Genomic DNA, 27,767 nt, shown 5'->3' on the forward strand with positions numbered 1-27,767 from the left:
GGCGACACCTGTTCGCGGCCGCCGGCGGCACGCGGGTCCCGCCGCGGCGCCCCTCGCTCCCGCCGCCGCCCGCCGCCCGCGCTAAGCCAATGGACGCCTGCCGAGCCCCTGGAGAATTCTGGATACCAGTTTTGGACGCCTAAAGTTTTTCCTTCTTTTTGTTTTATTACCATTATTCTCATTTTTGGAGGGAGGACGGGGGCAGATTTGTCGCCGCCACCAACGTGAGATTTTTTTTTTTTCCCCTTGAAGGATTCCTGCTGATATCTGCAGAGTCGGTTAGAGTGAAAACGGCGCATGCCTTCCTGGATCCGTAAATTCTGACGTAGCCCGTGCATCTTAAAAACCCCTATAATAACGCCTAGGCATTTAAGTTGCTATGGTCATTCTGATCTCAAACCAAATGGAGAAACTACGGATTTTTTTTCCTTATTACGGTCGGATGGGATGAAGACCTTCCTGCCTGCTGAGAGCCGGGGAATCTATCTGTAGAGATACATAGATACGTTTATCAATATGTCAGTGTGTGAGTATAAAGTGGTGGCTTCTTAGACTATCCGTGGTTTGACCTTGAACCTGTGCCAGTGAAACAGCAGATGACTTTTATTTATCCATTTAATGGATTGAAGAAAAGGACCTTTTTTCTCTCTCTGGAACTGCAGTAAGGGAGGGGAGTTGGATATACCTCGCCTAATAGCTCCTGGGTTGGCACCATCATTATTGTTTATCGCTGTGCTCCGAAAGCCGAGTCTTCTGATGGCTCCCCTAGGTGAAGTTGGGAACTATTTCGGTGTGCAGGATGCGGCACCGTTTGGGAATGTGCCCGTGTTGCCGGCGGACAGCCCGGTTTTGTTAAGTGACCACCTGGGTCAGTCCGAAGCAGGGGGGCTTCCCAGGGGACCTGCAGTCACGGACTTGGATCATTTAAAGGGGATTCTCAGGCGGAGGCAGCTCTACTGCAGGACTGGATTTCACTTAGAAATCTTCCCCAATGGTACTATCCAGGGAACCAGGAAAGACCACAGCCGATTTGGTAGGTACACCATTAACCCTTTACTGTCCATGCTGGCATGTTCGGATTGTAACTACCGAGAAGGTGGCTGGGCGGGGGATGCGAGAAGGGGTCTCTCCCTCTTTCTGTCTCGGTCTGTCTCTGTCTTGCTAGCTCAAGGGGCGGGGGTGGGGGGAGGGAAGCCTCCGGAATTGCAGATCTGCCGCTGGCACTGATGCGGGTCTACACTGAAAGGCTTTTTTTTTTTTTCTTTGTAAAGGAGGGCATGATTTATAAATACAACACAAGCCCCTAGTTCTTTTGCATCAGATACACGGGAAGATCGGGTTTAGGAAGTTTCTTTTGAATGGACTGATTGCACGAGTTTAAAGCTTTCATGATTAACTACTGAGAACTTAAAATGCATTTTCCTGAAGGCAGTGTTTATCATCTTGTGTCAAATGAAGTTTTTGCCCCTTCCCTTTTTTCCTCCAATAAGTATCCTGCTTGAATTTTAAATTAAGCGTATTGCTTATTCCCACCGTGAGGGTCTGGAACCCTTTAGGCGAAGGTTGCTGATTGTTCTGTTGGGAAGAGGACTAAAGTCGTATTTTAGACTCTGGGCTGCAGGGTCAGAGGCGCTGGGGGAAAATGACTCGGGAAGGGGCAGGGCGCTCACCAGGGGCGTTTGTCCTTCCAGCCACGAGTTAGTCCCTGTGCTCTGTCATTTCCATGGCGTGCAGCCCTGTGTGGCTCTGGTGTGAGTGTGTGCGCCCGTGCAAAAGCTGCGAGCTAATTTTAAAGGGCATTCCGAGGATTTCATTTCCCGAGGAGAGTATTTGTGACTCAGCATGGATGGCTGCAGACCCGAGGGCTGGTGACTGCCCCCTTTAATGAGTGCACACACGTGCCTGCTGGGCCACCCTGAGCCCGACAGCAGCGACTCGGCGAGCACAGTCCCGGGGTGGGGGGAACTGATGGTGCAGGGGCGGCTCGGGTTCTTTCCTTACTTACCAAAAACAAAAAAAAAAGGAGGGGGGGCGATTGGGCAACCAGACTGTTGGAAGGAGTTAACTTATTGAGTAAACCCACCTGACAACACTTAAACTAGGTCGTAAAAACAAAGTCCTGTGGTGATTTCTCTTCCTCAAGCTTTAACGCCAGATGTTGAACACGATCTAAACTATCTGTGTAGGTTCGTGGGCCGCAGACGATGCCGGAGGTGAGGACGGTTCGGGCCTGAGACGGGGCTGGTCCCGGATGCACGAGCCCCGGGATTTTCTGCCTCGGCTCACCCCGCACCGAACCTACCGGCGTGAACGGCGGGCTGCCTCCCTTCTCTGCTTTGCAGCTCTCAGTTACGGAAACGTAGCCCCGAGAAGCGGGCAGCTCTGGCCGCTGAGGAGCGGGGACGAAACTTTCCTAAAGTGCTCTCTGCAGCCGCTCCCTGCTGCTGCAGGAGCCGGGGCGGCCGGGGGCGGGGGCGCCGAGCCCAGACGGGTCCCCGGCGCGCCGGCCGGCAGGTGCCACTCGGCGGCCGCCGGCCAACTCCGCGCGGTCCTAGACGCGCTCGGGTTCGGCGGCTTGCCCCCGCCCCGCGCGCCCTCGGCTGCGGGGACCGCTGTGTCCCGGGCGCCCGGCCGGCTGGCGCGCTCCGGCCGCGCTTAGGGGTCGGGCTCCTTTTGCCCGAGCCGTGTCCCTTCGCGCTCGCCGCGTGTGAGCGCGGGTCCAGCGGATCCAGCCGCCGCCCGGGCAGCGCGGCCGCGCGCGGGGTGGGAGCTGCCGGAGGCGCGCGCGGCGGGGGACTCGGTGGCGGGGCCGAGGCCTCTGAGCCCCGTCCCGTCTCGGACCCTTCTCCCTCCTTCGACGCTCACAGCCGGGTCTCGGGAGCGGTGGGCTCGCGACGCCGGAGGTGGGTCGGGCCGGCCGGCAGGGCGGGAGCCGCGGGGAAGGGAGGGGGACAAAGGGCGGCGCAGGCGGCGGGGGCCGCGTGCCATTGTTACCGCTCCCGAGCGGGGCCCGGCGCCCCTCTCCGCGCCCTGCGTGGCCGGGCCCCGGCCCCGGGAGCCCGCGGTGGGCGCCCGAGAGCGGCCGGAGGCCTGGTGTGCAGCCGAGCCCGGGCCGGGAGCGCCCGGGACCCGCGCAGAGAGACGGGGAGGCTCCGGTTGGGGCTCCTCCACCCCGCCCCCACCGTGGGTTTTTTTTTTTTTTTTTTTTTTTAAACGCAGTCACCTTTCGTGTAGGACGTTTGCTACACGCAGCCGAGTCATTAGGAATCCGGTGACTCCGCCACGGGGACAGCGAGGGACCAGGGTGGATGGAGGGGACCGGGGACCGGAAAGCGGGGAGCCGAGAGGCGCGCTCTGGGGTCAGCCGGCAAGGACGCTGGCACGGTGGCTGAACAGAGACCGTAAAACAAAAACCCGGCCTCGGCACCCCACCTCCAACCCCGGAGGTGACACGTCCACTCCTTGTCCGCCCGGCGCTGCCGGCGGGCTGGTAGGCGCAGTGCTGGGTGGGAGGCCGGGCGGCGGAAGCCCCGGCCGGGGGTGGGGTGGCGTGGGGGCCCGGCCCGAGCTCGGGGGTCGGCTGGGAGCTGGCGGCGGGGGAGGGGCGCTCCCGGCGCTCGCCGCGCCCTCACCCGGGTTTGGATGCGGCTGAGTGGGTGGTGTGCGCAGTGGGGGCGGGGAAGGAGGGCGAGGCGGGAGGCTTATTTCAGCTTCCATCCGGTGGCAGGGAGGAGCGCCCCCGGGGTGACAGCAGTGCCGCGGTCTCCCGCTGCGGCAGGTCCCAATATTAGCAACCTCTGCAGCGCGGCGCGGCCGAGCCTCCCACCCTGGCTCCCGGCCCCGCCCGGGGTGCCGTAGGCGACGGGTGGGCGCTAGGACCCGGGGCGGGGCTGCGGCCGTCGCACCTGGCGCTCCCGCCCCCGCCCCCGCCCGCCTCACCTTGGGCCCTCCCCCTCCCCCGCGTGCGCCCCCCTCCTCGCCCGCTGCGCTCTGGGGACTTCGAAGGCACCCCCGGTTTTTTTTCCTAGTCCATAGGAAAGAGTAGCTGTGGGTAGGGGCGAGGGGGGCTTGCACCCTGATTAAAACAGAAGGTGCCTTTTCTACCTGAAACGGAAAGGCAGGAGGAAGCGTGCGGGGAAAATGACGTGCCACCCCCCGCAGCCGCAGGTGACCGCAGCTGCTGGCAAGCGTGGCGGTGGCACTGCGGCGGCGGTGCGGGTCGTGGGCGGGGGACCTTACTGCTGTCCCAGCAGGAGCTGCGCGGTGACAACTTAGGTAGGACCTAGAGGGAGCTCTTCGTTTTCCTTTCGGGGGTGCTGGCGTGGAGCTGAGGCCCAGCCCGGAGAAAGGGAAGCGGGACTCGTATCTCTGGGTGATAGGCCAGGGGAGCCAGACGGTTCGTTTCCTTTTTTTTTTTTTTTTTTCCTCTTTAGAGCACTTGCTAGACGGAAAAAGTGAGCAGAAAATCAATTGAGGAAATGTTAATGTGGAATAATAAAGAAGTGAGCGTCGGGCCTGATCCGTTATTTGACTTGGCACGAGGAGCCTGAGCGGGGTGACCCCGGCCGGCCTGGTGCGGAGATGCCTGCGTCCCTGCCGGGCGTCTTCCGGCCCGAGTGCAGCTCCGCCAGGCCGCCTGCATCAGGACCAGGGCTCCCGGCTGGGGCTGCCGGGTCCAGGGGTCAGGTGAAGTTGTACCAGAGCGGAGAAGCATGATAACAGTACGCTTTAAAAAGAAAGAGGGTCAAAAAAATCTTACTTCCAGGGTTTCGCACTTGAAGCAATGCCGTTCTGGGTGTCTGGCTCTTCAATATCTCAGTAAGGGAAAGGCTGCCTATTTAAGGAGCTGTTTTCAGGATAGGTTCAGATTCTCGAAAAATCGGTGGGGTTATGGCTCCCATTCAGCTAGTCATTTCCCACATGAACTCTGGGATTTGCTCAAGTTGCTGCAGACTCGGGCTTGCTGGGATTGGGGCTCTGAGCTGATTGATTAGGCAACCCTGGTGCGGGATTCTCCTGGCCAGCAGGGAGCTCTGGTGGGGGGGCGGGGGGCGGGCCGGTTAATCTATTTTCGAAAGCCTCGTGTCAGGCCTCTCTCCACAGTCTGCACACATTCTTGTCCTCTGAAGAATGCAGCTCTGTTAAGTGTTGGGGGCTTTTAGGCTGGAGGGTTGTTTAACACGGGCCAGAGTGGAGCTGCTCGGGCCGGCCCTCCCACTTCCCATGGCCAGCGTGGAGGTGAGGCCCATGCAGAGGGGCTCTTGGGAGCTGGGCCGGCTTTGGGGTCATGGTCCACGTGAACAGAGCTTGGGGGCTGAGCGCTACTACCTCGTGAGTTCGGAGCGAGGACGATGGTCTGCTGAGGTCATTTTCCTGAAGTGGTCCCAGGAACTGACCTGGCCTCTTGCGGACCACAGATGACCGTGGACCCCAGCAGACCCCGTCAGGCTTCCTGGGCCCAGTGAGTCCATCCTCGCTGGAACTGTTGCCTGCCGTGGAAGGGAATCGCCAGATGCCAGTCGTCACTGACCTCATGCTTCCCAGGCCACTTCATCACTGCCCATTGCTATGGCCCTTCTGAACTGCCTAAGAGAGATGGGCCCCCCCGGGACACATGTGAGGGCCACACTTTAATTTCAGGCACAGCCCCACCGTTCCCTCCCTCCCTTTCCTTTTTCTTTTCCTCGCTCTTTCCTTCCTTCCGTTCCTCTCCTGTCGATGGTGAAGCCTGTCGCCGTTTCTACACAGAAGTCTTCTCCTGGGCTTTTCCTGAGCCTCACGCCCACGTTAACAGACACTGGGGGAGCGGCCCCGCTCGAATCAGTGAGGCTGGGATCACTTGCTCGGCAGTGGCTCAGGCCCAGGGAGAGGTTCGCTGAGCTGGTTGTGGTTCTGGAGTTCACGGTGGACACGATGGTGGCAGGAATGATCGGAGCTGCAGTCTGTGGGGGGGCGGGAGCTGGTTGCCAGCTTGCCAGGTCTTTCCGGCCTCGCAGCTTCGGCCCTCTCTGCACGTGAGGGCACGGCTGTGACTGAGACCTTCTGAGTTCTGCTTGTCCTCGGATCATGAGGTGACCTCATAAAAAGCTGGGCTGCTCGTTCGAGGTCTCTGCTTCTCAAGGAGCTGCAGAGATAGGGGTGCTGGTTTGAGATGATGAAACCTTTTCCACCTGGGGTCCCTAGATGTAGTTCCTTCTCATGTGGAGCACCCCTCGGAGGCCTGTCTCGGCCCGAATCCTTTTAGGAAGCCCCTCTGACTCTCCTCGTCCAGCCTGAGTGAGCCGCCCACCCTTGGATACTGAGCGTACCCTGAACACCTGCCTCTCACCGCATTTCCCACATCGTTATTACATTTGTCTGGTTATTTGTCCTTCCTCCCACTAGACAGGAAGCTCTTTGAGGGTGTAGGCTAGACCTCGTTCATCTTCATACCCTCAGCAAAGGGCGTGGTGCTTGGCTTACAAAACAGTCACTCCTTAGTTTGCTGATTGAATGAGTGAGTGCATATCTTGCTGATGCCAGAAAGAGATAACAAGATAGATATCTTACTACCTTCATTTCCAAAATGTATAATAATCATTTCGGACCTTAAGTCCTTTAAAAAAAAAAAAACCTATGTGCACAAAAAACAATGTGTGAATAGTCTGCACACACAGGAGGTGCCCACCTTCCCAAGTTCTGTGTGATAAGAGCACGGTCCCAGGAACTCCTTTCCTCTGCTCTAGTCCTGTGCGCTGGGCCTGCAGAGTCTCACCTAGGTAACATCTTCCAGTCACTAGTGAGGGAATAACTATGTAAAAGTGGTACAGAAATCACGGACCCGTGAGAAAAGGTAAAAGTGATGGGAAGGTGTACCTAGTCAGTAAGGACCTAGGCTTTGGAGTCTGATTGCTTGGGGGCAAGTTATCCTTGAACCACGTGTCATCTGGAGATTAGCATATGGTAATGCCTAGGGCTGTTCTGAGGGCTAAATGACATCAGGCCTCTCACTGGTCACAGACTAGATGCTCAAGGAGTCCAGCTGTTACGATTGTCGCTGTTGATATCATTACTCCTGATGTTCTGGTGACCAGCCAGTTACATGGTTTTGTGAGATCACATGCACTTATTTTTTCTTAGGTCTGATGGGCAATGTCAGTTAATAGTCTCAGAGCTGCCTCCTGTTTAGGGAAAAGAGAAAGATCATCAGATACCCTCTTAGAAGGTGCAAGTATTGTTTAGTTTTATGACTTTCAGTTTTATTGACATGGTGTATTAAATCGGTCAGATGCAAAGGGGCCAAATGTTTTCATTTTACAATGAAAGTTGGACATTAATGAATTCCTTATACTATTCCAGGAAAACTATGACTTATATTGTGTTTTCAGGTAGCTAAGAAGAGATTCACATGTGTGTGACTCCTATAGTAATAAAATGCTACAATGTAAGTTATTTTTAATCATAAGAGTTAGATGTAGTATAATGAAATAAAATGATTCATCAATAAGGGCGTGCATCCCACAAGAAATGACTCTCATGGAACTACTGCCTTATTTGTCTTTCCATTTGGTTTGTGAGGTAGGGATGGCTGGTAATGAACTTATTTCAGATATATTTTTCACTAGAGGATCACAGGTTATCAGATCCAGAACACAATTTGTAACTTCTCTTTATATTTATCCATACACTATTTCACATTCTGTTAAAACATATAGTTTTGCAGGTCCAGATAGACATTCTGTAAACTGTAAGCTCAAAATATTTGTTGCATGTTGTGCTTATAACAGAATTAGGAATACCTCTTTATAAGAAATCTCTTTCCCTTTGTCCATCACCTTGGAACCTTTGCTTTATTAGATTTATGTAGTTCATATCTTCTTGTGATTGCAACACAGTCTATTTTGTGAGAGTTGCAAAATTAATTGTTTAAAAATACATGTAAGTGCTTTTCTATGAGTCACATCAGACTGACTCTAGCCCAGTGTTACCCTTAGTTTCTTTCTAAACTCTTAAATGTAAGTAAATTTTTTAATATTTGGAGATATTTTTAAAACAACTCAATATTTGGTATGTGTTGATACAAGGTTTACACAAAGTGTAGCACTTTTAGACAAAATGGAGAAAATGGCTGAGCATGAGTGATACTAGCATCGTCCCAAATGTACCATTGGGTAATCATGTTAAAACAACAATATGGTTATAGAACCTGGAGCTGCTGTTGTATGACCATAAAATTCTGGGTTTATGCCCAGCTTAGGTATTGTTATTCTTAGTGAGGTAAGCAAGGTGAAAGAAGGAAATAAAAGAAGATCGTTATGCTGATTTGATTTTGGGATATAGTATTCCATGCCTATTTTAAATCAAGAGCATTTTTGGAATCAGCATTTTTTCCCCCCAGAATATTGTGTTATCTTAATTGCTTAACTATCTCTTTGGGGCTTAGATAAGCACAGTGAAAAGCAATACTTTGTTTAAGCAGAAGTATTTGGGATATGTGTGGGCTTTTTAGTTTTCCAGATGGAGCTCAACACAGTTATACAATAGAGAGCTGGATAACTTTCGGTGTAAACCAAACAAGTCTTTGGTTGGCATCTCCTGTTCTTATTATGAGGGGCATAGACACTTCTCTGAATAGAACTTTTTTTTTTTCCAATCCATGGCCATACACAGATACTTAATTTCACATTGTTAAAGTGGAAGTAAGTTTTCTCTTACATTATACTCTTTCAAGTTAATTAGAACATGTGCATTGGTTTACTGACATGTCACTTCTTACCATATCTATGTAAATGCTAGCTTTTTTACTTAAAAAATATTTTGTTATGTGTTGTGTTGATAAGTATTTTTGTCTCATTACTGTAAGATAAAATTTAGTTGAAAAATCAATTCTTTGGGGCAGTGGTTTTTTTTTTTAATTTTTATTTATTTATTTATTGATTTTTTGGCTGTGTTGGGTCTTCGTTTCTGTGCGAGGGCTTTCTCTAGTTGCGGCAAGCGGGGGCCACTCTTCATCGCGGTGCGCAGGCCTCTCACTATCACGGCCTCTCTTGTTGCGGAGCACAGGCTCCAGACGCGCAGGCTCAGCAGTTGTGGCTCACGGGCCTAGTTGCTCCGCGGCATGTGGGATCCTCCCAGACCAGGGCTCGAACCCGTGTCCCCTGCATTGGCAGGCAGATTCTCAACCACTGCACCACCAGGGAAGCCCCCTGGGGCAGTGGTTTTAAGAGAAGACACTTCTCGGGTCAAGGTGCGGCCCTCCTCTTAGATGCTCCCAGGGATGTGGACGCTCCAGGGGAGATGCTCCCAGGGATGTGGACGCTCCAGGGGAGATGCTCCCAGGGATGTGGACACTCCAGGGGAGATGATCTGTGCTCTGACCTGTCTCCCTCTGCTGTTGGTCTCACAGGCATCCTGGAGTTTATCAGTATAGCGGTGGGCCTGGTCAGCATTCGAGGCGTGGACAGCGGACTCTACCTCGGCATGAATGAGAAGGGGGAGCTGTACGGATCAGTAAGTACCATGAGAGAGAGACCTTGCCAGCCTTCCTGACTCACGTTTGCTGGGAACTGCTCTTTCTCTAGCTTATAAATAGAAATGAAACAGTGGTGGGAAGGGGAGTGTAGGTTTTCACTTTTTGAAGAAAACCACTTCATTTTTATTAATAGATATCAGCCCTGCATCTTCACGAGACCAAAGTTTCTAAGCAAATGCTTTATTTATATGCCAAGCCATTTTCATTGTGAAGGAAATAAAAAACTCACAACTGTGAAAAATCCCATCTTCTTGTATTGAATGGGAGTTATTTTTGAAACAAATTGAAATGATCTTCTTCCAAGCTTTGCCAAGCATTGTAATTAAAACTAGAAATAGACCATGCAGTGAGTATAAACCCTTTCTCTGAGCTACATAAGATTTTCATTATGTAGAGAGAGAAGGGAGATGGAAATTATTGTCAGATATTCTTGTATGTGAATAAGAATATAAAAATATAATAATTATTTGCAAGTGTTATGAGTTTCTTTCTTCCCCTGTCTTACTTCCCATCTCCACTGGGTCGTAAGCTCCTTGGGTGAGGCAAAGAAGAGCGCTCACTGTAGCCCCCCAGGCAGGTTTCTAGGTGCCAGGGTTGGGGGGGCAGAAATGAACGAGAGTCCTCCACTTCTGCTTTGAGAGGAGGGGAAGACTTTGTATCTCTTTACTGCACAGTAGGAACTTGACACATTTTTGCTAAAGGTATGAGTGTGAATACTAGGTTATCAGTTACTGTATATAACTTGAGTTTTCAACAAAAGATTTGTAGTTAAGTCAGCCTTTAGTTTCTTGTTGCCATTATTGGTGGTCAAATGGGGATTTAATCCATATCATCTGCAATATGAGAACTTTGGCTAGAATCTACAAAAAGTTGAAAATTAAAAGAAGCTCAGAATGGGAGAAGTTCTGGAGTCCTCTGTTAGCAGAAATGAAGGGCATTTTTATGTAGAATCAGGAGAAATTTTTTCTAGATATCCTTTTTTTTATCCATATACTGGTAAATACACACACACACGCGCACGCACACACACACACACACACACACACATGAGGGTTGGGAGTGGTATCCAACTTTTACTCAGAAACTCCAGGAGACAATAAATGGTATAGTTTGAATATAACACCCACCATTTTTCATGACACAAAGATGGTTTTTCTGCTTTGGTAAAATTTGAATGTAGATTGATTGATTTTGTTAGACATTTGTCTTTTTAAAAAAGTGCTTCCTCGAGAGAATGGATTATTTTAAAATAGGTTTTTAAGCATAGGATTGAGTTTAGTTTTTTAAACACAGTTCTTGGTCTAGATGAAGTTATTTACTTTCTAAATTATCTTCGTCAACGCTTTTAAGTGCAAAGATTCAAGATGTAAGGAAGCTTTTAGATTTTTAAAACATGAAGTGATGTTCTCCTTTTGTCACCCCTCACTTTTTCCTTCACTTTTAGGTCCATAATGTGGATTTAATTAAGTCAGTCATAGTTGGGCTCAGTAGAAGGCTTTCTGTGTTGGGTCGCAGTCTGACCTTTTGTGGGTGGGGTGGAAGGGGACTGTAGTTTATCACCGTGGTCTCCAGATTTTTTGAGTGTGGATCTCAACACTGCATCTTAAATTATTTGAAAATTGCATATGTAACGCGTAGTTCATATATGTTACGTTATTTTATAAAACACGCCTTAAGGCAGAGTGTTCCAAAGGCAGCGACGAGTGAGTGGACCGAGGCCATGCTGCTTGACCTCAGCCCTCGGGCCACGCGGACAGCCGATGGCCTTGCGTCCCTGGCGCAGGGGCGCTTCCGGGGGCCGCCTGCCCCCTCCCTGCTGCCGCCCGCCTCCCTGTGGCCCCATCTGAGCCCCGCTGACAACGGGGCGGTAGCCAGGCCGGGAGGCCGTCTCCTGGGAGGCAGGGAAGCCCGACTGGAGGCGCTGCTGCCTGATTTAGGGCCTTTCAAGCTCCGCCTGCACCCAGCAGAGGTGGGACAGGCCCCTCTCCCTCTCGTCCCTTCTCACCTGAGGGCCCTGCTGGGAGGCCAGCGGGACCAGGACCGCTTCCCGCCGTGGGAAAGCGTCTCAGGCGGCTCGCGTCCACGCTCGTCCCCTTCCCCACCCTGATGGGAGGGTCCCTTCCCGCTCGGATCTCTCAAGCCTCTGCAGGCCGAGCCCCCTTCTTGCTGCGTCCTCTCCCTGAACCACGCTGCTGGCCCGCTTTGCAGTGTCGTCTCTGCCCCTGTCCCTGTGCGGGCCGCGCCCGCCTCGTTGCTCTTCTCCGGACACTTGCGGTCTGATGGGCCGCGCGGTCAGGCCCCCCTCCCCCCCGCCCTGCCGCCCCCTCCCCCCTGTGCCCGCGGAGGCAGCCTTCTTTCTTTCAGATTCCGTGAAGATGCTGCCTTTTCTGCAAAACCTTCCCTACACCCCTAACTCGGACCCTAGTTTCTGGTCAGGATTTCTTGTGTTGTCCTCTGGGCCCCGGGGATGTTTTGTGTTTCCGTCATCACGCGAGGAATGTACGCTTCCGGTGTGGCCGTGTGGCCGTGTCCCCAGCGTGTCGAGGGCCTGGGCTGCAGCTTCCTTTTGAATGTCGCCCCCCCCCCCCGCCCCGCCCCGTCCTGCCACAGCCCGGGCCCCGCGCATGTTAGGTTGAAGCCGATTGAACGTCGTGGTTCATTCGTGGCTTCACTGGCCCTGGAGGTGCAGCCCTTGAGGTCAGCGTGTCCCTAGGGCCCTGCTGGAGGGAGGGGTCCCTCCCTGCCACCCCCGTGCTGAGCTGGGCTGTCCCCAGGGGGAGTGGCCGAGGCTGGAGAAGGTGGTGTCTGGGGGAGCACGGGGACGGGCGTCAGGACGTCATTGGGTGCCTTGCCTGCTCCTCCCATCCGCGAAACCAAGGGCTGGACTTAGGTGGCCCGAATGGCTCCTGCTCTGGATCTCAGGACTCTCCAGGCTTCGCTCCCGAGTCTTGCCTGCCTGGCCCACAGGGTGCTCTACGCGCATGATGTTACGCGGCAGGACCGTCTGTTCCGAGCAGCCGGCCCGGTTTGCCCGTGGCCCGTACCTCATGCAGGTGTGCGGAGGCGTGGGGGAGACCATCTCCTCGGTGGCCAGGAGCCACTTTCCACTGCGTTTGTGGTTGTCATCCTGGCGTGGCAGTGAGAATGGGGGGGACACCCACATGTCCCCTTTTCATCCTGATGAGATGGAGAGAAGGAAAGAGAGAAACGGGCAACGATACTGTTATTAAATACGCTGGAAACTAGCCCAAGGAGTTTGCTTGTATGAAGTTGTGTGAAGCTCAGTAAAGTGCAAAAGGTGTGTTTCTAAACATTGGGGAAAACTTGAAAAGACTGATCTTATTGGGAAAGAAGGTAAATAGATTTGGGGAAATAGCCATCACTTTTATAAAGTAAGTGAATGTGTAAATGTAGCAAAAATTAATGTAAAATGTATTTTGGGATTATTTTTCTCTTTTCATCTATGTAGATCTTTTGTTTCCAAGTTTACATTAGGATTAGATCTAAAAGACCAGAGGTGAATGGTGTAATATTTCTTCAGAAAAATATGTGGGATTGTGACATCCTATTAGATTGTGGAAATAGGAAAAACTCTATTGCTGATGTGTATCATTATATGATTTAAGGGAAACCTGAGTCGTTCTACTTCTGGGATGGAGTTTGATTACTGTATTCATGTGTTCATTCATCCATGCCTCCATTCGTTTGCTCATTTGTTCACAAACATTTATACCTACTATGTGCCCAGCATTGTGCTAAGTGCATGACAGTGCAACAAATATCTCAAAATCTGGTAGGAGAAATACAAATAATTCAGTACAATGTGAAATGCACTGTATTAGAGGAATCACAAGTATCTTGGGAGTCCAGAAGAGTGTTTAAATAACTGCTTGGGGAAATTGGATGGTAGCGCTTAATTGGGTCTTGAGGGATGAATAGGAGTCTCAGAAAAGGGGGGGCAGACAAGGAAGGGCACATAATGCTTCAAATGTAAAGATCAGAATATCCTGCCTGGGTGAAATTTAGGGAGGGTATTAGATCTCTCACATACACACTCATTTGGGTGCACACTTGGGCAGAGGATTAAAGTATTAGAGTATTAGTTTACATTTGTCACTTTCATTCTTATCAAAGAGACTAGAAGTAAGGCTCAGTTACTTTTAGGGTCTTAATCTTAATTATCTGAGTATCATCAAGATACTTCAATGTGTCAAGAATAATTGACTGTAATAAATATCTCTTTAAAAAAGAATGCCTTGAAAAAAATTAACCGGTTTCAAGGAGCCTGCATTTAATGAGAGATATTGACCTTTTCATTAAAAAAAGGTAGCACAATCACTGAAGTTGTAATGATACAGGAAAGCAGAGCATGGGATCTGTAAACGTGGTGAAAAGGATGACATGGACTTCTGGTTTGTATCCCTTTTAGCACTTACGGTATTCTGTCCGGAGCTTTCATTCCCCGTTGGTCTTTCCCGCTGGATTCAGTTCTTAGGAGCCCGGCTCTGTCTTTGCTGTCTGTCTGTTTCCTGCAGGCCCGCTCTGCACGAGCAGTTGGCACACAGGGTTCGTCACCCCAGCTGCTCAGCCGGGCATGCCCTCGTGCACAGCGCTACCCAGGACGTCGCTGTCACCTGACCGTCCTGGGCTTCCACACGCGGGACCCTGCTTAACTGTCACGGCTGAAGGGGAGGGGGTGGGGTGACTCGCTCGGGGGCTGGAGCGCGGGGGCCGGTGGGCCGGAGCGAGGACTCAGGCCAGCTCTGTGGGGCTTGGCCACCGCTGACAGAGGTGCTGCTGTTGGTTGTTCCGTTTCCAGAGACACAGCTGGGCCCGACTGGGTTTATGTGCGTGCATGTAATCAGTAACCAAGGTGTGATGGATTTGGACTGTGTTTCCAGTGCACAGGAACTTAAAAAAGCCCAAAACACTGGGGCAGTTGTCTCTACTGGGTGGACATGTGTGAGCCAGAGCAGTCCCTTGTGCGGCGTTTCCACGTGTGTGGCGTTTCCACGTGTGCGGTGTTTCCACGTGTGGTGTTTCCACGTGTGCGGTGTTTCCACGTGTGCGGTGTTTCCACGTGCGGTGTTTCCACGTGTGCGGTGTTTCCACGTGTGCGGTGTTTCCACCGTGGGGACAGCAGCAGGAGGCCTGAAGGACCACCCGTCCCAGGATGAAGGAGTATGTCCACCTCTGTAAGAGAAAAACGGTGAAGTATCTCAGATCCTCAGAACCCCATTTGCCTTAGATTATTTTTATTATCTTATTTGAGTATGTACAAACACGAACCCCTTATGCCTCTTTGGCAACTGCAATTCAAAACATATTTATATTAAAATTCACACTGGACTATAAGACCAATAGACTGTGAAGCAGCAGGGTGGGTCTGATGTGATGGCTGAGACGCCGCTTCAGTGTCCGGGCTTTGAGCTCGGCACACCTGTCCCCCAGGGCTCCTGGGGGGGGAGGTCCTCTCCCCACGTCTTCCGGTGCGAATTACTGGGAAGCCAGGTGTCACCTGGCCTTCACCGACGTTCCAAGGATGTCGTTTCTCTTCCCAGTAGCCCTGATGGTGAGAGTAGTACTGCTTAGCGCTGAAGGTAACTTTAGACACACGCACATTCTTGGGCGGCAGTACGTGGTTATGCGCGGTCATCTGGAGGGTCTAGAGTGGCCTTAAAATGATCCCTTTACTTTTTCATGAAATGAAGGGTCAGAGAAAACACTCTTCCAGGAAGCTTGTTGCCCCCAGATTTGGTCCTTTATCCTCCTGGGATCCGTAGGTGCCAGTTGTGAAAACGCCTGGGGCTGGGAGGCCCTGGCAGGGAGGGTCCCTGTTGTTTGCATTAGGTGCTGCGGCGCCCTTGTGAGGGGCTTTGGAACAAGCAGAGTGAACGTGTGTGTTACGGAACAGGACACCGTACCCGATGGCCTGTCCACACTGGACTTAGCGGTTTGTCGTTGTGCTGTGTCAGTTCAGATGACTTTGACGGTGGACGGTCAGGCGTGTCCTGTACGTCGAGTCTCCAAGGAATGTCATTCCTGTAAAGGAAATGAAAAGGGTCATTTGTGCAGTAATCTCCTTGATGGCAGGCGTGCTCTGGAAGTGGGCGGTTTTAAATAGACACTTCGGGTGATAGAGCAAGGCCTTCAATTGCTAGTGGACGTTGCCAGCGTTCAGAGGATCAAGTGGTGACTTTGAAGACAGGAGGGCAGCGCCTCAGAAGAGCATCTTCTGCTGTGTGAGCTGATTTCGCTCATAGAGTGTCCTTGTTCTAGAGGTGATGGGAGTGAGAGTTTAGTGGCTTAGCGACTGAGTCAAGGTAACACAGAGAGTACGTAAGGACTCACTATTTGAACATAGGTGAATTAGTAAATCTTGCCTGATACAAATGCATGAGTGGCCATCCGTTTTTGTGAATAAAAGATATATATATATTTTTTTTTTTTTTTTTTTTTTTTGCCAGAAATAACCCCGTATTAGAGCAGGATTGTAGTCTCCCCTTCACAGATAGGACTTTGAAACAATTGTTTCTTTCTAGTAGCCAAGTTTCTATTTAGTGGTTCATTTGTTTCATTAGCATCTATACTCTGGGCCGTTAATTAGTGGGAAATGGTCTTTTAAAAAACGTATCTGCTTATTTATTTAAGTTTAGTTACGTTTCCGTTGTTAAGCAGCGGAGCTGCCTCCCCTGACGGTCTGAGGTGCGTGGAAAACCTCGCAAGTCAGTGGTGGCTCGAGTCACCCAGCACAGGTCTTCGCGGGCTTCGGGAAGGACCCGGTTTAATGGTCGAAGCTCACGGGCGGGGCCCAGTAGACCCGTGTGGGAGGAGAGGCTCCAGGACCCGGGGCTGCGCTCAGTGCGTAGGGAGGGTCTTTCTTTAGGGCCCGGGGTCTCCGGTCCGCCCCTCCCTGCACCCCGCGCACATCGCGCCTCTTTGCAGAGGGTCGTCTGTCGGGCACGCAGAGCCAGGCCGCTGCTTGGATGCTGGGGACGTGGGGCTTCCGCTTCTCCTTCTGGTCGCCACCTCCCCGCACGCTCCCCGCCACACTCGGCTCCCCTCGCTTGCACACTCGTTTGCTTTCGCAAAGCCAGGGGACGTGACCGTGTCACTGCTCACACGGCCCGGCCCTTCCGTAGGTGCCAGGAGTACAGTTGGCCCTCGTGACTGCAGGCTGCGTGCGCGCACGTTTGTCTGCTGGCTGCAGCTGGTGCGTGACCCCGCAGTCGTGTCGCTTGCACGCCTGCACAGAGAAGCAGGAGCCGCGTCTCGAGGGGGCAGCTCCTGGCTGAGGCCCCATCTCGAGGGGGCAGCTCCTGGCTGAGGCCCCGTGAGGGCAGCTCCCACTGAGCAAGCGCCCCTTCTGCCACGGGTCTCACGTTTCTGTGCTTTTGGTGGTGGTTTTGCTGGTTAGAATGCCCCCGGGGCCGAGTGCTGAGGTGCTGTTCGGTGTCCCAAGTGCAGGAGGCTGGGCGAGCCTCACGGAGGGTACGCGCACCTCAGAGGGGCCTCCGTCGGCCTGAGTCACTGCCTGCGTCCACGGCTAATAAACCAACGCTATTAACTTGAAACAGAAACAGACGTAAAACGAGGTCATGTATTGATTGGTTGACAAAAACGTCATGAGCAGAGGCTCACGGGACCCTCACCCTGTGTTTCCCCGGGAGCCGTGGTTCAGGGCCCCGATCCACACACGACACCCCGTGCAGGTAAGTGCTGTTTTCTCCTGGGGTGACCTTGCAGCTTTGGGGGGGGGCAGTCAGACGTACAAACCAAGGCTTATAATTTGGTGTGATTGGTGTTGTGACAGAATTGTATACAGAAAGGCCTTGGGGGGCATGGGGGCGGGGGCTTCCTCCCTGGCCTGGGAGGAGATGGAGAAGAGTAGGCAGGTGGCCCCGCGGAGGGAAAGGCTGGTGTGAAAGCAGCTTCAGGGCCGCAGGGAGGAGCTCGGCTCTGCCGTCCTTACTCCCCCTCCCCCCTAGCGGTCCTGCCTCTGCTTCTGTTTCTCTCAGCTGCTGCCAGAGGCCACCACACTGACATTTGGAGGGTCCTCCACTGTCGTCATCGTTGCCATCCGGGGGTGCTGCAGCCTTGCTGCTCCGTGTCCGGCCCGGGAGACGCCCCCTCCCAGAGAAAGCCCCACCCGCTCGCCCCGGGGCCGCGCCCCCCCTGCCCCCTGCCAGGACTGGCTCGTCCGCTGCGTGTCCGTCGACCTGGGCGCCCCGCAGCATCCTTGCAGGCGGCTGAGAAGAGTGTCTGCCTTCCCAGCACCCCGCCGCCGAGGCTCCCCAAGGACGGAGAGGTTCTGGCTTGGAGTGGAGCCCCGCAAAGGGCTCCACGAACGCTTACAATCCTGACATAAATGCATCCCCTCCTTCCTCAATCTTTTGTTGTTGTGATTTTTCAGAGAGCTCTCCGCTGCAGTCTGCTTTTCCTTTGTGGGGAACCGCCCACTGCTCAGTGCAGTGTTCTGAGCTCGGACTTGCCAAGGTCATGCCAAGGGCACCCTCCCCGGTGCGCGCTGGGCTGGCTCTGCCGTGGCCGGGAGTGGCTTTGTCCGTGTAGCTGCCACACTGCCCTGAACGTGGGCACACGCTTGCCCAGCCCGAGGCTCCTCCCTGCCCTGCCTCCCTCCCTCCCTCTCTTCCATTTTCCCTGTGAATCGCTGTGTGGCAGGTCGTTTTCTCTGGACCCTCTGGGGTGGCTTGTATTCCTTTTCTTTCTCTCCCTGTCTTTTGAGTAGATTTTCAGTTTGCTGTGTTTCGATGGAAGGTTCAAGCCTGTACTTGCATCCTGAAGAGTTTGAACTTGGAGGTGCGGCATGGAGTAGGGGCAACGCAGGGCCTGGGACGCTAGCTCCGTGGCTCGTGGGCTGTGCAGCCTTGGGCACCCTCCTCAGACTGGCTGGGCCGGGCCTCGGGACCAGGGTAATGAGGACAGTGGAGACGGGGCCCAGGATGCAGCCAGTGCTGTCCTGGCCCCCGGGGGCTGTGCAGCTGCTCCTTCGCCTCTGTCAGGGGTAAGTGTGGCCCCAGAAGGAGACGCCTGCGTGGAGGTGCACGGAAATGGTGCTTCTCGCAAGTCTGAATTCAGAAGTTAAGATTCAGGACACAGTCTGTGACAGTAAAGAAACATGTCCCTTCAGATCGAACTATGGCGCCCCTTGCATTATACTTGAAAACGTTAACCATAAAGCTTTATTTGTTGAGGTTAATTTTATACACCTTCTTCTCAAATGCAGCACATTACTATTTCACCCACTTAATTAAATGAAAAGGTTGGACTTCTTATTAAGGGCTTCGTTCCCATCGTGGTGATGGTGAGCATGATTTCTCATGCCCACGTGTTGGTGAAGTCACTAGGCTGCGGCAGCACCGCAGTGGCCACCCCCGGACTCGGTGTTTCAGGGTGAAGGTGCTGCTTTGGAAGCGGCCCCCATTGGTGTATGGCTCTGGTGCCTCGGGGGAGCAGGCAGACTGGCCAATGGCATTAGCTTGGATTCGTCCTGGAAGTGGGCCGTTCGCAGAGGGGCCCCGAGAGAATGGGACAGCCACCCGCGTGTGAGGAAGGGACAGCAGTACCGGTCACTTTCCACGAGCGTGGGGCCATTTCTCCAGCACGAGGCGGGGGCTGGGAGGAAGAGTTTGGTTCCAGAGAAATCTGGGCTGACGCGAGTCCAGCTGGAGCTGGTGGCGGGCAGGTGGGGGCCCCGGGGAGCCGAGAGGTGCCAGAGACACGCGTGTGCTCGTGAGCCCACTCGGGGTTTCTCTGTGCGCCTCGGAGAGGGTGTGGCTGGGTGTCTGAGAAATTCCGGAGCCCTGGTGTCGCTTCTCTTCAGCGTTGCCTTTTATCTGCCTTGTGCACACGTCCAACTTTGCCTCCAGCTCTGGGCGCTCTATGACTTTGATAACTTTTTGTTTTCCTACAGGATTTGGTTTTTCTTCCCAGTAAGTCCTCTTCGGGCAGCTGATGGCGTAGGGTTTGTTGGTCAGGCAGACGTTCATTTGTGAGCCGTGTTTTTTGAGGCCAACACCGGGGGACATCCTATCGGTCTCCCAGGGAGGGAAGGAGGGGCCCCTTGTGCCGAAGCCGTGTCTCCTTCCCCGTCCTTTCTTCCCCGAAACAGCAGCTTCCCCGCTTGGCTGCTTCTGGAAGCATTACTTAGCTCTCCGTCTCTGCAGAGGTAACGGAGGCGGCACATTTGGGCGTGTTTCTTCCCCTATTTTCCAGCAACACTGCAGCTTCTTTTCCATTTCCTGGTTAGTGCGTCCTTCCCGAGTCATTATTGGTGGCTAGGCCTCCATACTGGATGCTCCAAGGCCGGATCATTCGGCCTTAGACTCAGAGAGACCCTGGACATCCCTGAGTCCAATCCCCTCTCGTCACAGAGCAGGCGCTTGAGGCCCAGGGTGGCTAATCAACCCCATTGTGTGTGTGTCTGTAGGAGGTTGACATTCCTTTACCATAGAAATTCCGTGAATCTTTTAGTTCTTCAGAAATTGGCTTTGCGCTTACTTTGCCATTATCTTTGTTAATCTTTCAGTTTCTCTAATTTTATTTCTGCACTCAAGGCCTGAATTCAGCCTGCTTTGTCTACCATAGAAGATCTCTGGTACGTGTTTCTGTTTCGATTCTCCCTCCTGCGGTGCACCTGCTGATTATCCTGCAGACAAGGTGGTTGGGTTCCATTGTCTCTGCCTGGTGTCCTTAATAATAGGAATTATTTCCTTCATTCCACCTCCCAGCCTTGAAGCTGTTCACTTCTCCTCCATGGTCTGTCCTTCTACTTTCAGTTTTTACAAAGAGTAATAAATATTTAGCTTGAAGTTTTTTCAGCTTTTGCAAATCTCTGATGTGCATTTTAAGTGGTCACTGAATGACTTACTTCTCTTATCAGATGATCATTTATGATAAGAAATGTTACCTGTGCTCTGAGCCCCTAAGAGAAACTTCACGAACTTTTCCTGTAGGGCTCTCGGCAGAAGCACCAAATGTGCATAGTCTACCCACTGGCAGAAGCAAAAATATTTCATAAGGTGAATATTGAACTTCTCCGTTTGAATTCTGTTCAACCTTGGGCAGGATTTTCTTTCCCCTGTGGGGCTCCATCTCTGAACATGTATTGCAAGTTTATGAGCTCACTTGATTTGCTCAACAAATGTCTGTTTCTAGGGTGGCTGCTAAGGACAGCCTCTAAGTTGTCTGGTCTGCCTGCGGTACACGCGGCAGGCTCTGTCCTTGGCTGTGTGGTGGGTACCACATGGCTGGTGAGCCCACGCCATAGGAGATGTCGGTGTGTCCCTCCAGATTCAGACTGGGCCCTACCTTCGAGTCCACAGGTACATCTAAGTACGCAGCTTCTGGAGCGAAGCTGAATTCTGTTTTGCTTTGTCTGGTTTGGTGAGGGAGGAGTGGAGAGAAGGTAGGAATTCTTACTTTTTTGTGTATTTGATGAGACAAACGCTGCCCGCCCACTTGCTTCGTTTGTGTACGTTGACCAGACACAACTGATTCAACTGTTCCCACAATTCCAGTGGCAGTTTTGATGGCCAGGATCATGGGTGTAAAAGCAGGCCCGTTGGGAATGGTAGGGATTTTAAAGAGATTTTGAAAAATGGGCTTTGAGGGAGGCGTGTTGAGGGCTTAAGGGGGCTGGATCTGAATGGAGCGTCTAATAAAATGAGAAATAATGCCTTCCTGCCTGTTCTGTGTGTTTGTTGCTTTCTGTTTGGGGACTTCTCCCAGGAGAGAAGCGTTAAAATACCTAGCTTCTTATTAATGATCCTTTCGTCATTATATTTAATCCCGATCCTTGCAACAATTCCCATTAAGACTTTACTGCTAGATTATTAATGAGGAAGGTACATCTCTACGAGTAATTGTAGTTAAGGGAGGTTTAAATACCATGACTGGGGTAAACGGTAGGCAGAGAACGAGCGAGTACATCAAATCAGTAACTTATAAAAGGTTCGGGAACTCTATCAAGGCAGTTTCTGACCTTGGGATTTATGTGTTGTGAGTTTATGCAGGGAGTTCAAACAACCCATTGAGTTGAACACAAGCAACCATTTGGATGGTATGGTTAAAGCTACACCATATGTTTATATGTATAAAAATGGAAATCATGTTTTAAAATAGCAGCATAAGTCTATACATTTTCAATGAGGACTCTTGAATCTCAAATTTTGAAAACTTCTTATTTCAGTTTTTAAATGGGTACAGATAGGAATCAGGCATGGTAACGCCCATGTGGATTACACATTTTCCAATTGTCAAATAGTTAAGATTAGTGTCCATATGAGTTTATGTCGTATAACATTCCTAAACATTCTCTGGGGTATACTATAATTTTCACATTATTATCTCATACTTTGGTTTTAATAGGATTGGTAAAAGTTTTGAAGTTTTAATTTCAGTTTTTCCCACTGCTCAGAATTTGATGATATAAAATGAAAAGGGGTTTCCATAGTTGCTGACATTCACCAGATTTTGTTCCAAAGCATGGGCTTTAGGAGACTTTTGAATTAAATCCACATTCTCCACCCAAGCTGAGTGACATAATCCAGCAGTTCAAAGATAGGTATGCCATAAACAGCTATAGTTAAATAATCCCCCCAAAAATATTAAAACATGGAAATACAATAAAAGAAGAATTGATCACTTTATAGTGGAATACTCTATAAACTGTCTGCATTGGAAACATGTGGTGAGTTTTAAAACATCTGAGTTCTATAATTCTAACGTGTATAGTTTATTTGAAGGCAGGAACTGTTTTTTCTCCTCTGTGTATATATAAGAATACAGCTTAATATATTTTTTTGCTGTCCCAATTTGCATTCACTTTCTTATTTTTAATTTAGAGAAATCACTTTGGAGTACAAATATGTAACATAAATATATTCACCTCAACTAAATATTTTATTGCTAAGTACTAAAGTCTAATCATAAAGAGATTAATTCTGTAACTCTTGCTGCTTTGTCTACCTTTGTCTGAAACAAAAATCACACATTAACATAAACCCAAATAGCAAGAAGAAATTATTTGAAAGCATATACATGGTATAGAAAGGTATCAGGGTCTTTAATTTTTATGATCATTTAAATTAAAAAAATTTTTTAAGGCCTGCAGGTTTATCTGAGTGGCGTTATACCCCTCGTGTAATAATTACGGGAGCTGAACTGGATCAGGGGTTTTGCAATGTAATGTCTGCACGGCCTCATTTCACTAGTTAACTGAGGTTATCCAACCCTCCCGTGAAGGAGGGGACTGAACTCTTAACCATCACAAAAGCTGCTGTCTGTAGATGACACTATTCTACGTGGAACAGTTCACTTCGTTTTCCACGTTGCCTAGAGCGTTATATTGTGTGTGTAAACGATGTTACAGCAGCCTCATAAGGGGAACAGAGCCATGTTTGCTGAGCAGTGAAAAGGTTAGTTCAGTTTCTTACCTGGTTCAACTTTTTTAAAAGGGTTTTTTGTTTTTTGTTTTTTTTTTCGCAAACTGACAATACCCCCAAAACATGTGAATTGAGGCTTATCTTCAATACTGGACTCATTAGTGTTTCAGGCTTAACGTGCAGCGTCCTTCCCACTACAGAATTCTGTGCATCCGCTCTGTTTTCTCTCCACCTCCACCCGTTCCACCTGCAAAATGAATAGTGTTTTTAAAAAATTGCACTTTGAGGTAAAGAAGAAAGGCAGCACATGTGATTGTCAGAATCAGAGGGGCTGCACCGAGTTCCAGAGCATGGTCCATGGAGCCCCCCGCCCGGCCCTTTGGAAGGGGCCTCGGAAGTCCCTGGACGGACGGGGGGTCTGGAGGAACCCTCCGTTAGTGAGAAGTGGAAGGTGCGGGGTCTGGGGCAGGTGACCTCCCTTCCGGGCTCCCCTGTCCCGGGCATTTTCCGGGGAAAGTTGCAATACCTGTTGGCTGAGGTTGGCTCCAGTTCTGAGAGGTTCTGACGTCAGCAGTGTCCACAGCACCCATGGTGACTGGGGGCATGTCCTGGCCTCCGGGTGCCGATCCCCGGCCACGCACCTGTGATGGCCTCGCCTCAGGTGCTGACACTCACCTGCTCCAGGTGAGGCTGCCGGAGCAGGGGCTGTGGCTCCAAAGCCAGGCCCCTCATGGTGTGCAGACTCTGAGGTGACCATGTCTCCTTCTGATCCGTGAAAGGCCATCGCCCTGCAGGTGCGACTTGTATACAAAACAGATGGAAGCTGGGCCATACCTCGGGGTCCAGAAGGAGGAGGGAGAGCCTTAATTTTTAAACAAAGTATCTGTCAGGTAAAGTGATTTCCTGCTGAGAAAAAGAAAGCTTAGTTTGAATTCGTTTTTCATCTCCTTGGTAGAACTGAAGGCTCTACAATTCCATACTTTGGTCCACCTTTATTAAGTAGAAAATAAATGAACATCGCTTGTTTAGAAAATTTACTTAATCACTGCAAACTCAAACCAGATATTTTAAGCCAGGAATAATCTTGTCTGTGGGGAGAATATTTATTGTACAGATGGAAGTAAAGTTTGAAATAGCTGTTAAAGTCTTTTAACACACTATTTTTATTTTGTCCGCTTTAATGGAGATGAAACAGAAATCACGTTCAGCCTGGTCTCCCCAGCACAGGGGGTTTCCTCTAGGTTTGCTCGTGGAGGGAGGTGAGGGGCTTCTCTGCGAGCGCCCTGGGGAGGGGAGCTGCAGGTGCCACTCGCCCCCTGCAACGCACCTTGTCCCTATAAACCCAGCATCAGCTGTCCAGAGTTTCCCCATCATCTGTCCTGCTCGATGCTTTTGGTTGCTGTTGTTCCTTTCCCTTGTTTCAGCTCACTTAGCAGAGACTGGTCCAAGGAGATAAGAGTCTGTTACCAACCTGCTCAGTACATTTTGATCACCTAGAGCAGCGGTCCCCAACCTTTTTGGCACCAGGGACCAGTCTCGTGGAAGACAGTTTTTCCACGGATTGGGCGGGGGGATGGTTCAGGAGGTGATGCGAGCGATGGGGGGATGGGGGACGGCAGATGAAGCTTCGCTCGCCGCCCACCGCTCACCTCCTGCTGTGCTGCCCGGTTCCTAACAGGCCGCGGACCAGTACCGGTATCGGTCGGTGGCCGGGGGTTGGGGACCCCTGACCTAGAAGAGCAGCTCCCAGGAGGTGCAGGTCCCCTGTGTTTCTGGGTGGTTTAAGCCTTCCGTGAACGGAGGAGTGATGTGGGGAAGCCAGCTCACGCTGGCCGCTGGTTTTCAGCATCCTCAGCTTGACACGCCCCCCCCACCCCCACCCCCATCCCCACCCTCGCTCTCCCGACGCGACCACGGCAGCTGGAGATGATGCCTTCTGCCCGGCTGGCTGTGAATCAGTGCACTAAGTTGTGTCCTCAAGTGTGTAACTGTGCGTGGACATGTATTTGTAGGTTTTCTTATTTACGTAAGGGGCCAGGTGGGCAAGAGCAAGGGGAATGTTTTTAAAAGTCATTTTAGTGTTTATTTTTTAACACTGCCATCTGGGAAGGTGCTGATCTTAAAGTTTCAACGTGGTGAGAAGAACAAGAAGCTGGTCCACCCCACTGCCTCACTTCTCCAGGCGCAGCTAGAAGCACGTGTTTGTGCCTAGAATGAGTTCACGGTTTCGGGTGTGACGTGTGCATCGCTTCTGGTCCTTACTGCCCTCGAGACACGCGGCTGCAGGGGCCCTAGGTTATGGGGTTCCAGGGAACCCAGGCTCTCCTAAAGCTCTGGTGGAGGGCGAAGTGTAATACATTTATGAAAATGTGGAACCTTTCTGCTTTTAAACTGGGGGGGAGTGTGTGGTGGTTCTTCTAAGTTCAAGGAAGCAGGAGGGCTAGGATGTTTGTCTTTACGTCTTTGTACTCAGGAAGACCCAGTCCTGATAGAAAGCATCGTATCTCAAAATGTGGACCAGAGAGTGGCTGCATCAGAATTCCACAAGGCCTGTTCAAAATGCGTATTTCCAGACTTTCCGGATCAGAATTTTAAAAGGTTGGGGATTGGAAATTTACACTTAAAAAAAGCATCCCAAAGTGATTCTTCTGCACGCTGAAGTTTGAAAACCACTCTTCTAGTGTAATGAATAACCTCCACTGCTTCAAAGGGCAGAAAATCTCTGACGTCACTGGTGATGTTGGTCTGTGTGGCGAGGACTTTCTGAAAAATACGCTGAAGATGAAGCAGTGCTCTGAGACTCTTTCTTCGAAGAGACCCTCCCCCCAGGATGGTCACCATCCTAATTGCTGTGGTGAAAATGGGAACAGCTCATGGCGTTAGCTGCCTTTGCCTGCTGACTCATTCAGATAATTGGCATGTGGAAAAGTTTAACTAGAAAAAATTAGACTCTTTTGTGCTTTAATCATTATGAAAAAAAATTAGGAGGTAGTTAAATTTATAGAGGTAAGCAGTTTTTGCAAAGTGCACTTAAAGTGGGTTAAAATTGGTATTTTGTCACCAGTTATGTTATGTAGCAATTGCTTTCAGTACGGAAAGTAGCTAATTTTTGCAAAATATTTGCTTTTGTTTTTCAACAGGAAAAACTAACCCAAGAGTGTGTATTCAGAGAACAGTTTGAAGAAAACTGGTATAACACGTACTCCTCGAATCTGTACAAACACGTGGACACTGGAAGGCGGTTCTATGTCGCGTTAAATAAGGACGGGACCCCCAGAGAAGGAACGAGGACTAAACGGCACCAGAAATTCACACATTTTTTACCCAGACCAGTGGACCCCGACAAAGTACCCGAACTCTATAAGGGTATCCTAAGCCAAAGTTGACAAAGACCGTTTCTTCACTTGAGCCCTTAAAAAAGTAACCACTATAAAGGTTTCACGCGGTGGGTTCTTATTGATTTGCTGTGTCATCACATCAGCTCCACTGTTGCCAAACTTTGTCGCATGCATAGTCTGACGGAGGCGTGGAGGGGACATGCTGATTTTGTTCTCCAGGCTCGTCCTCTCTCGGGACCCCCTGCCCGCTGCTGCCGGGTGGGTGGAGAGCAGAGGGCAGGAGGCCGCAGGGTGAGGGGGTGAGTGGGGCTGCGGAGAGGAGGGAGCAGAGAGGACCAGCCGATGCATGTGGGGATAGATGCGCTTTCCCGTCCGGTCTCTTGTCCTTCATCCTCATCAGCAGAGCTGCCACACCTGGACGCATCGGGATCTGGCTGGCGGCCCGAGGCGGGCCCCGCTGCATTTTCACAGGCAGGAGGGTGCGGTCTGACCGACAGGACTTTCTCGGTTCATTGTCACGGGTGTCATCCCAGTGAATTTAAAGCAAAGACCTCTTAGTTAAAAAAAAAAAAGAAAAAAAAAAAAGAAAAAAAGTTAAATTTATTTATAGAAATTCCAAAGGCAACATTTTATTTATTTTATATATTTATTTATTCTATAGAGTTTATTTTTAATGAAATATGTACAGGCCAGATAGGCACTTTGGAAGCTTTAGGCTCTGTAGGCATTAAATGGCAACGTCGGCTACAAACCTGTGGCATATTCATGCAGCGAACGTGGCGTGCGTGGATGCGAGACACTCAGATGGCCCTAGTGTCCTAAAGGCGACAATCGCTTTTGTGCCCGTGTTATTGTAAACTGATGCATACCGTTCATGACACTGAGTGTCCACTCTTCAGACTGCTTGTTCCATAGCTTATCCCAGAGGATTAAAGATAAACTGGGTCTCAAACTTTTATTCTGTGTCTGTAATATTTCCTCTCTCATAAGTGACTTCCTCCCTCATTGTAACTTCACGGTTGGAAAATATAAAGGTTGGTATATATTCTACTTGTCTAAATGTATCGCAGAATATACCAAAGCTAAACAATAACAGTGCTTTTATTTTAGTCGATCTCCAGAACAACAGGACTCATATCAAACATTGTACTGGATTAGAATTCTCAAAAAGGAAAAAAAAAAAAAAAAGCTTACTTGGCACAGATTTTTCTTTTTTTTTTAGGGGGCAAGAATCAGAGTCAGACAACAGGGTAATTCTTATAAACTTTTTATTTGTGCACTTGGCTCTCAAATATGAAATTACACAAGTACCATAGGGGTTATTGTAACATCTTTTATAGAAAATTGCTTTCGGTGTGACCTGTCATAATACCTGGTAAAAGCACCCTTCAAGTAAAACTTGCAAAATGAAACTAATAAATCTCCATCAATCATGACAATGAGGGGGAAAGTATATATTTGTTGACTGTGTTTTGTTTTTTAAAATGGTCTTCACAAGCACTCAATTTTTTT

General features: G+C 50.5%; 1 protein-coding gene across 6 annotated transcripts; it reads left to right on the top strand.

Moving 5' to 3' along the window:
* The first annotated feature begins 13 nt into the window (after positions 1 to 13).
* Positions 14 to 27,213, top strand: FGF9 (fibroblast growth factor 9). 6 transcript variants are annotated; one of them, XM_082364984.1, is made up of 3 exons: positions 14 to 1,033; positions 9,386 to 9,489; positions 17,530 to 20,554. In XM_082364984.1, the coding sequence occupies exons 1-3, from the start codon at positions 757 to 759 to the stop codon at positions 17,872 to 17,874; spliced, it is 726 nt and encodes a 241-aa protein (XP_082221110.1). In that variant the 5' UTR covers positions 14 to 756; the 3' UTR covers positions 17,875 to 20,554. The 6 variants fall into 6 exon arrangements, with proteins under 6 accessions (XP_082221110.1, XP_082221111.1, XP_082221113.1 ...); XM_082364985.1 differs by lacking the exon at positions 17,530 to 20,554 and adding an exon at positions 26,058 to 27,213 and having other exon boundaries at positions 100 to 1,033; XM_082364987.1 differs by lacking the exons at positions 14 to 1,033; positions 17,530 to 20,554 and adding exons at positions 2,627 to 2,903; positions 26,058 to 27,213.
* Positions 27,214 to 27,767: the final 554 nt, after the last annotated feature.

The sequence above is a fragment of the Balaenoptera borealis genome, assembly GCF_965194805.1.
Source record: "Balaenoptera borealis genome assembly, chromosome: 18".
NCBI lineage: Eukaryota > Metazoa > Chordata > Mammalia > Artiodactyla > Balaenopteridae > Balaenoptera > Balaenoptera borealis.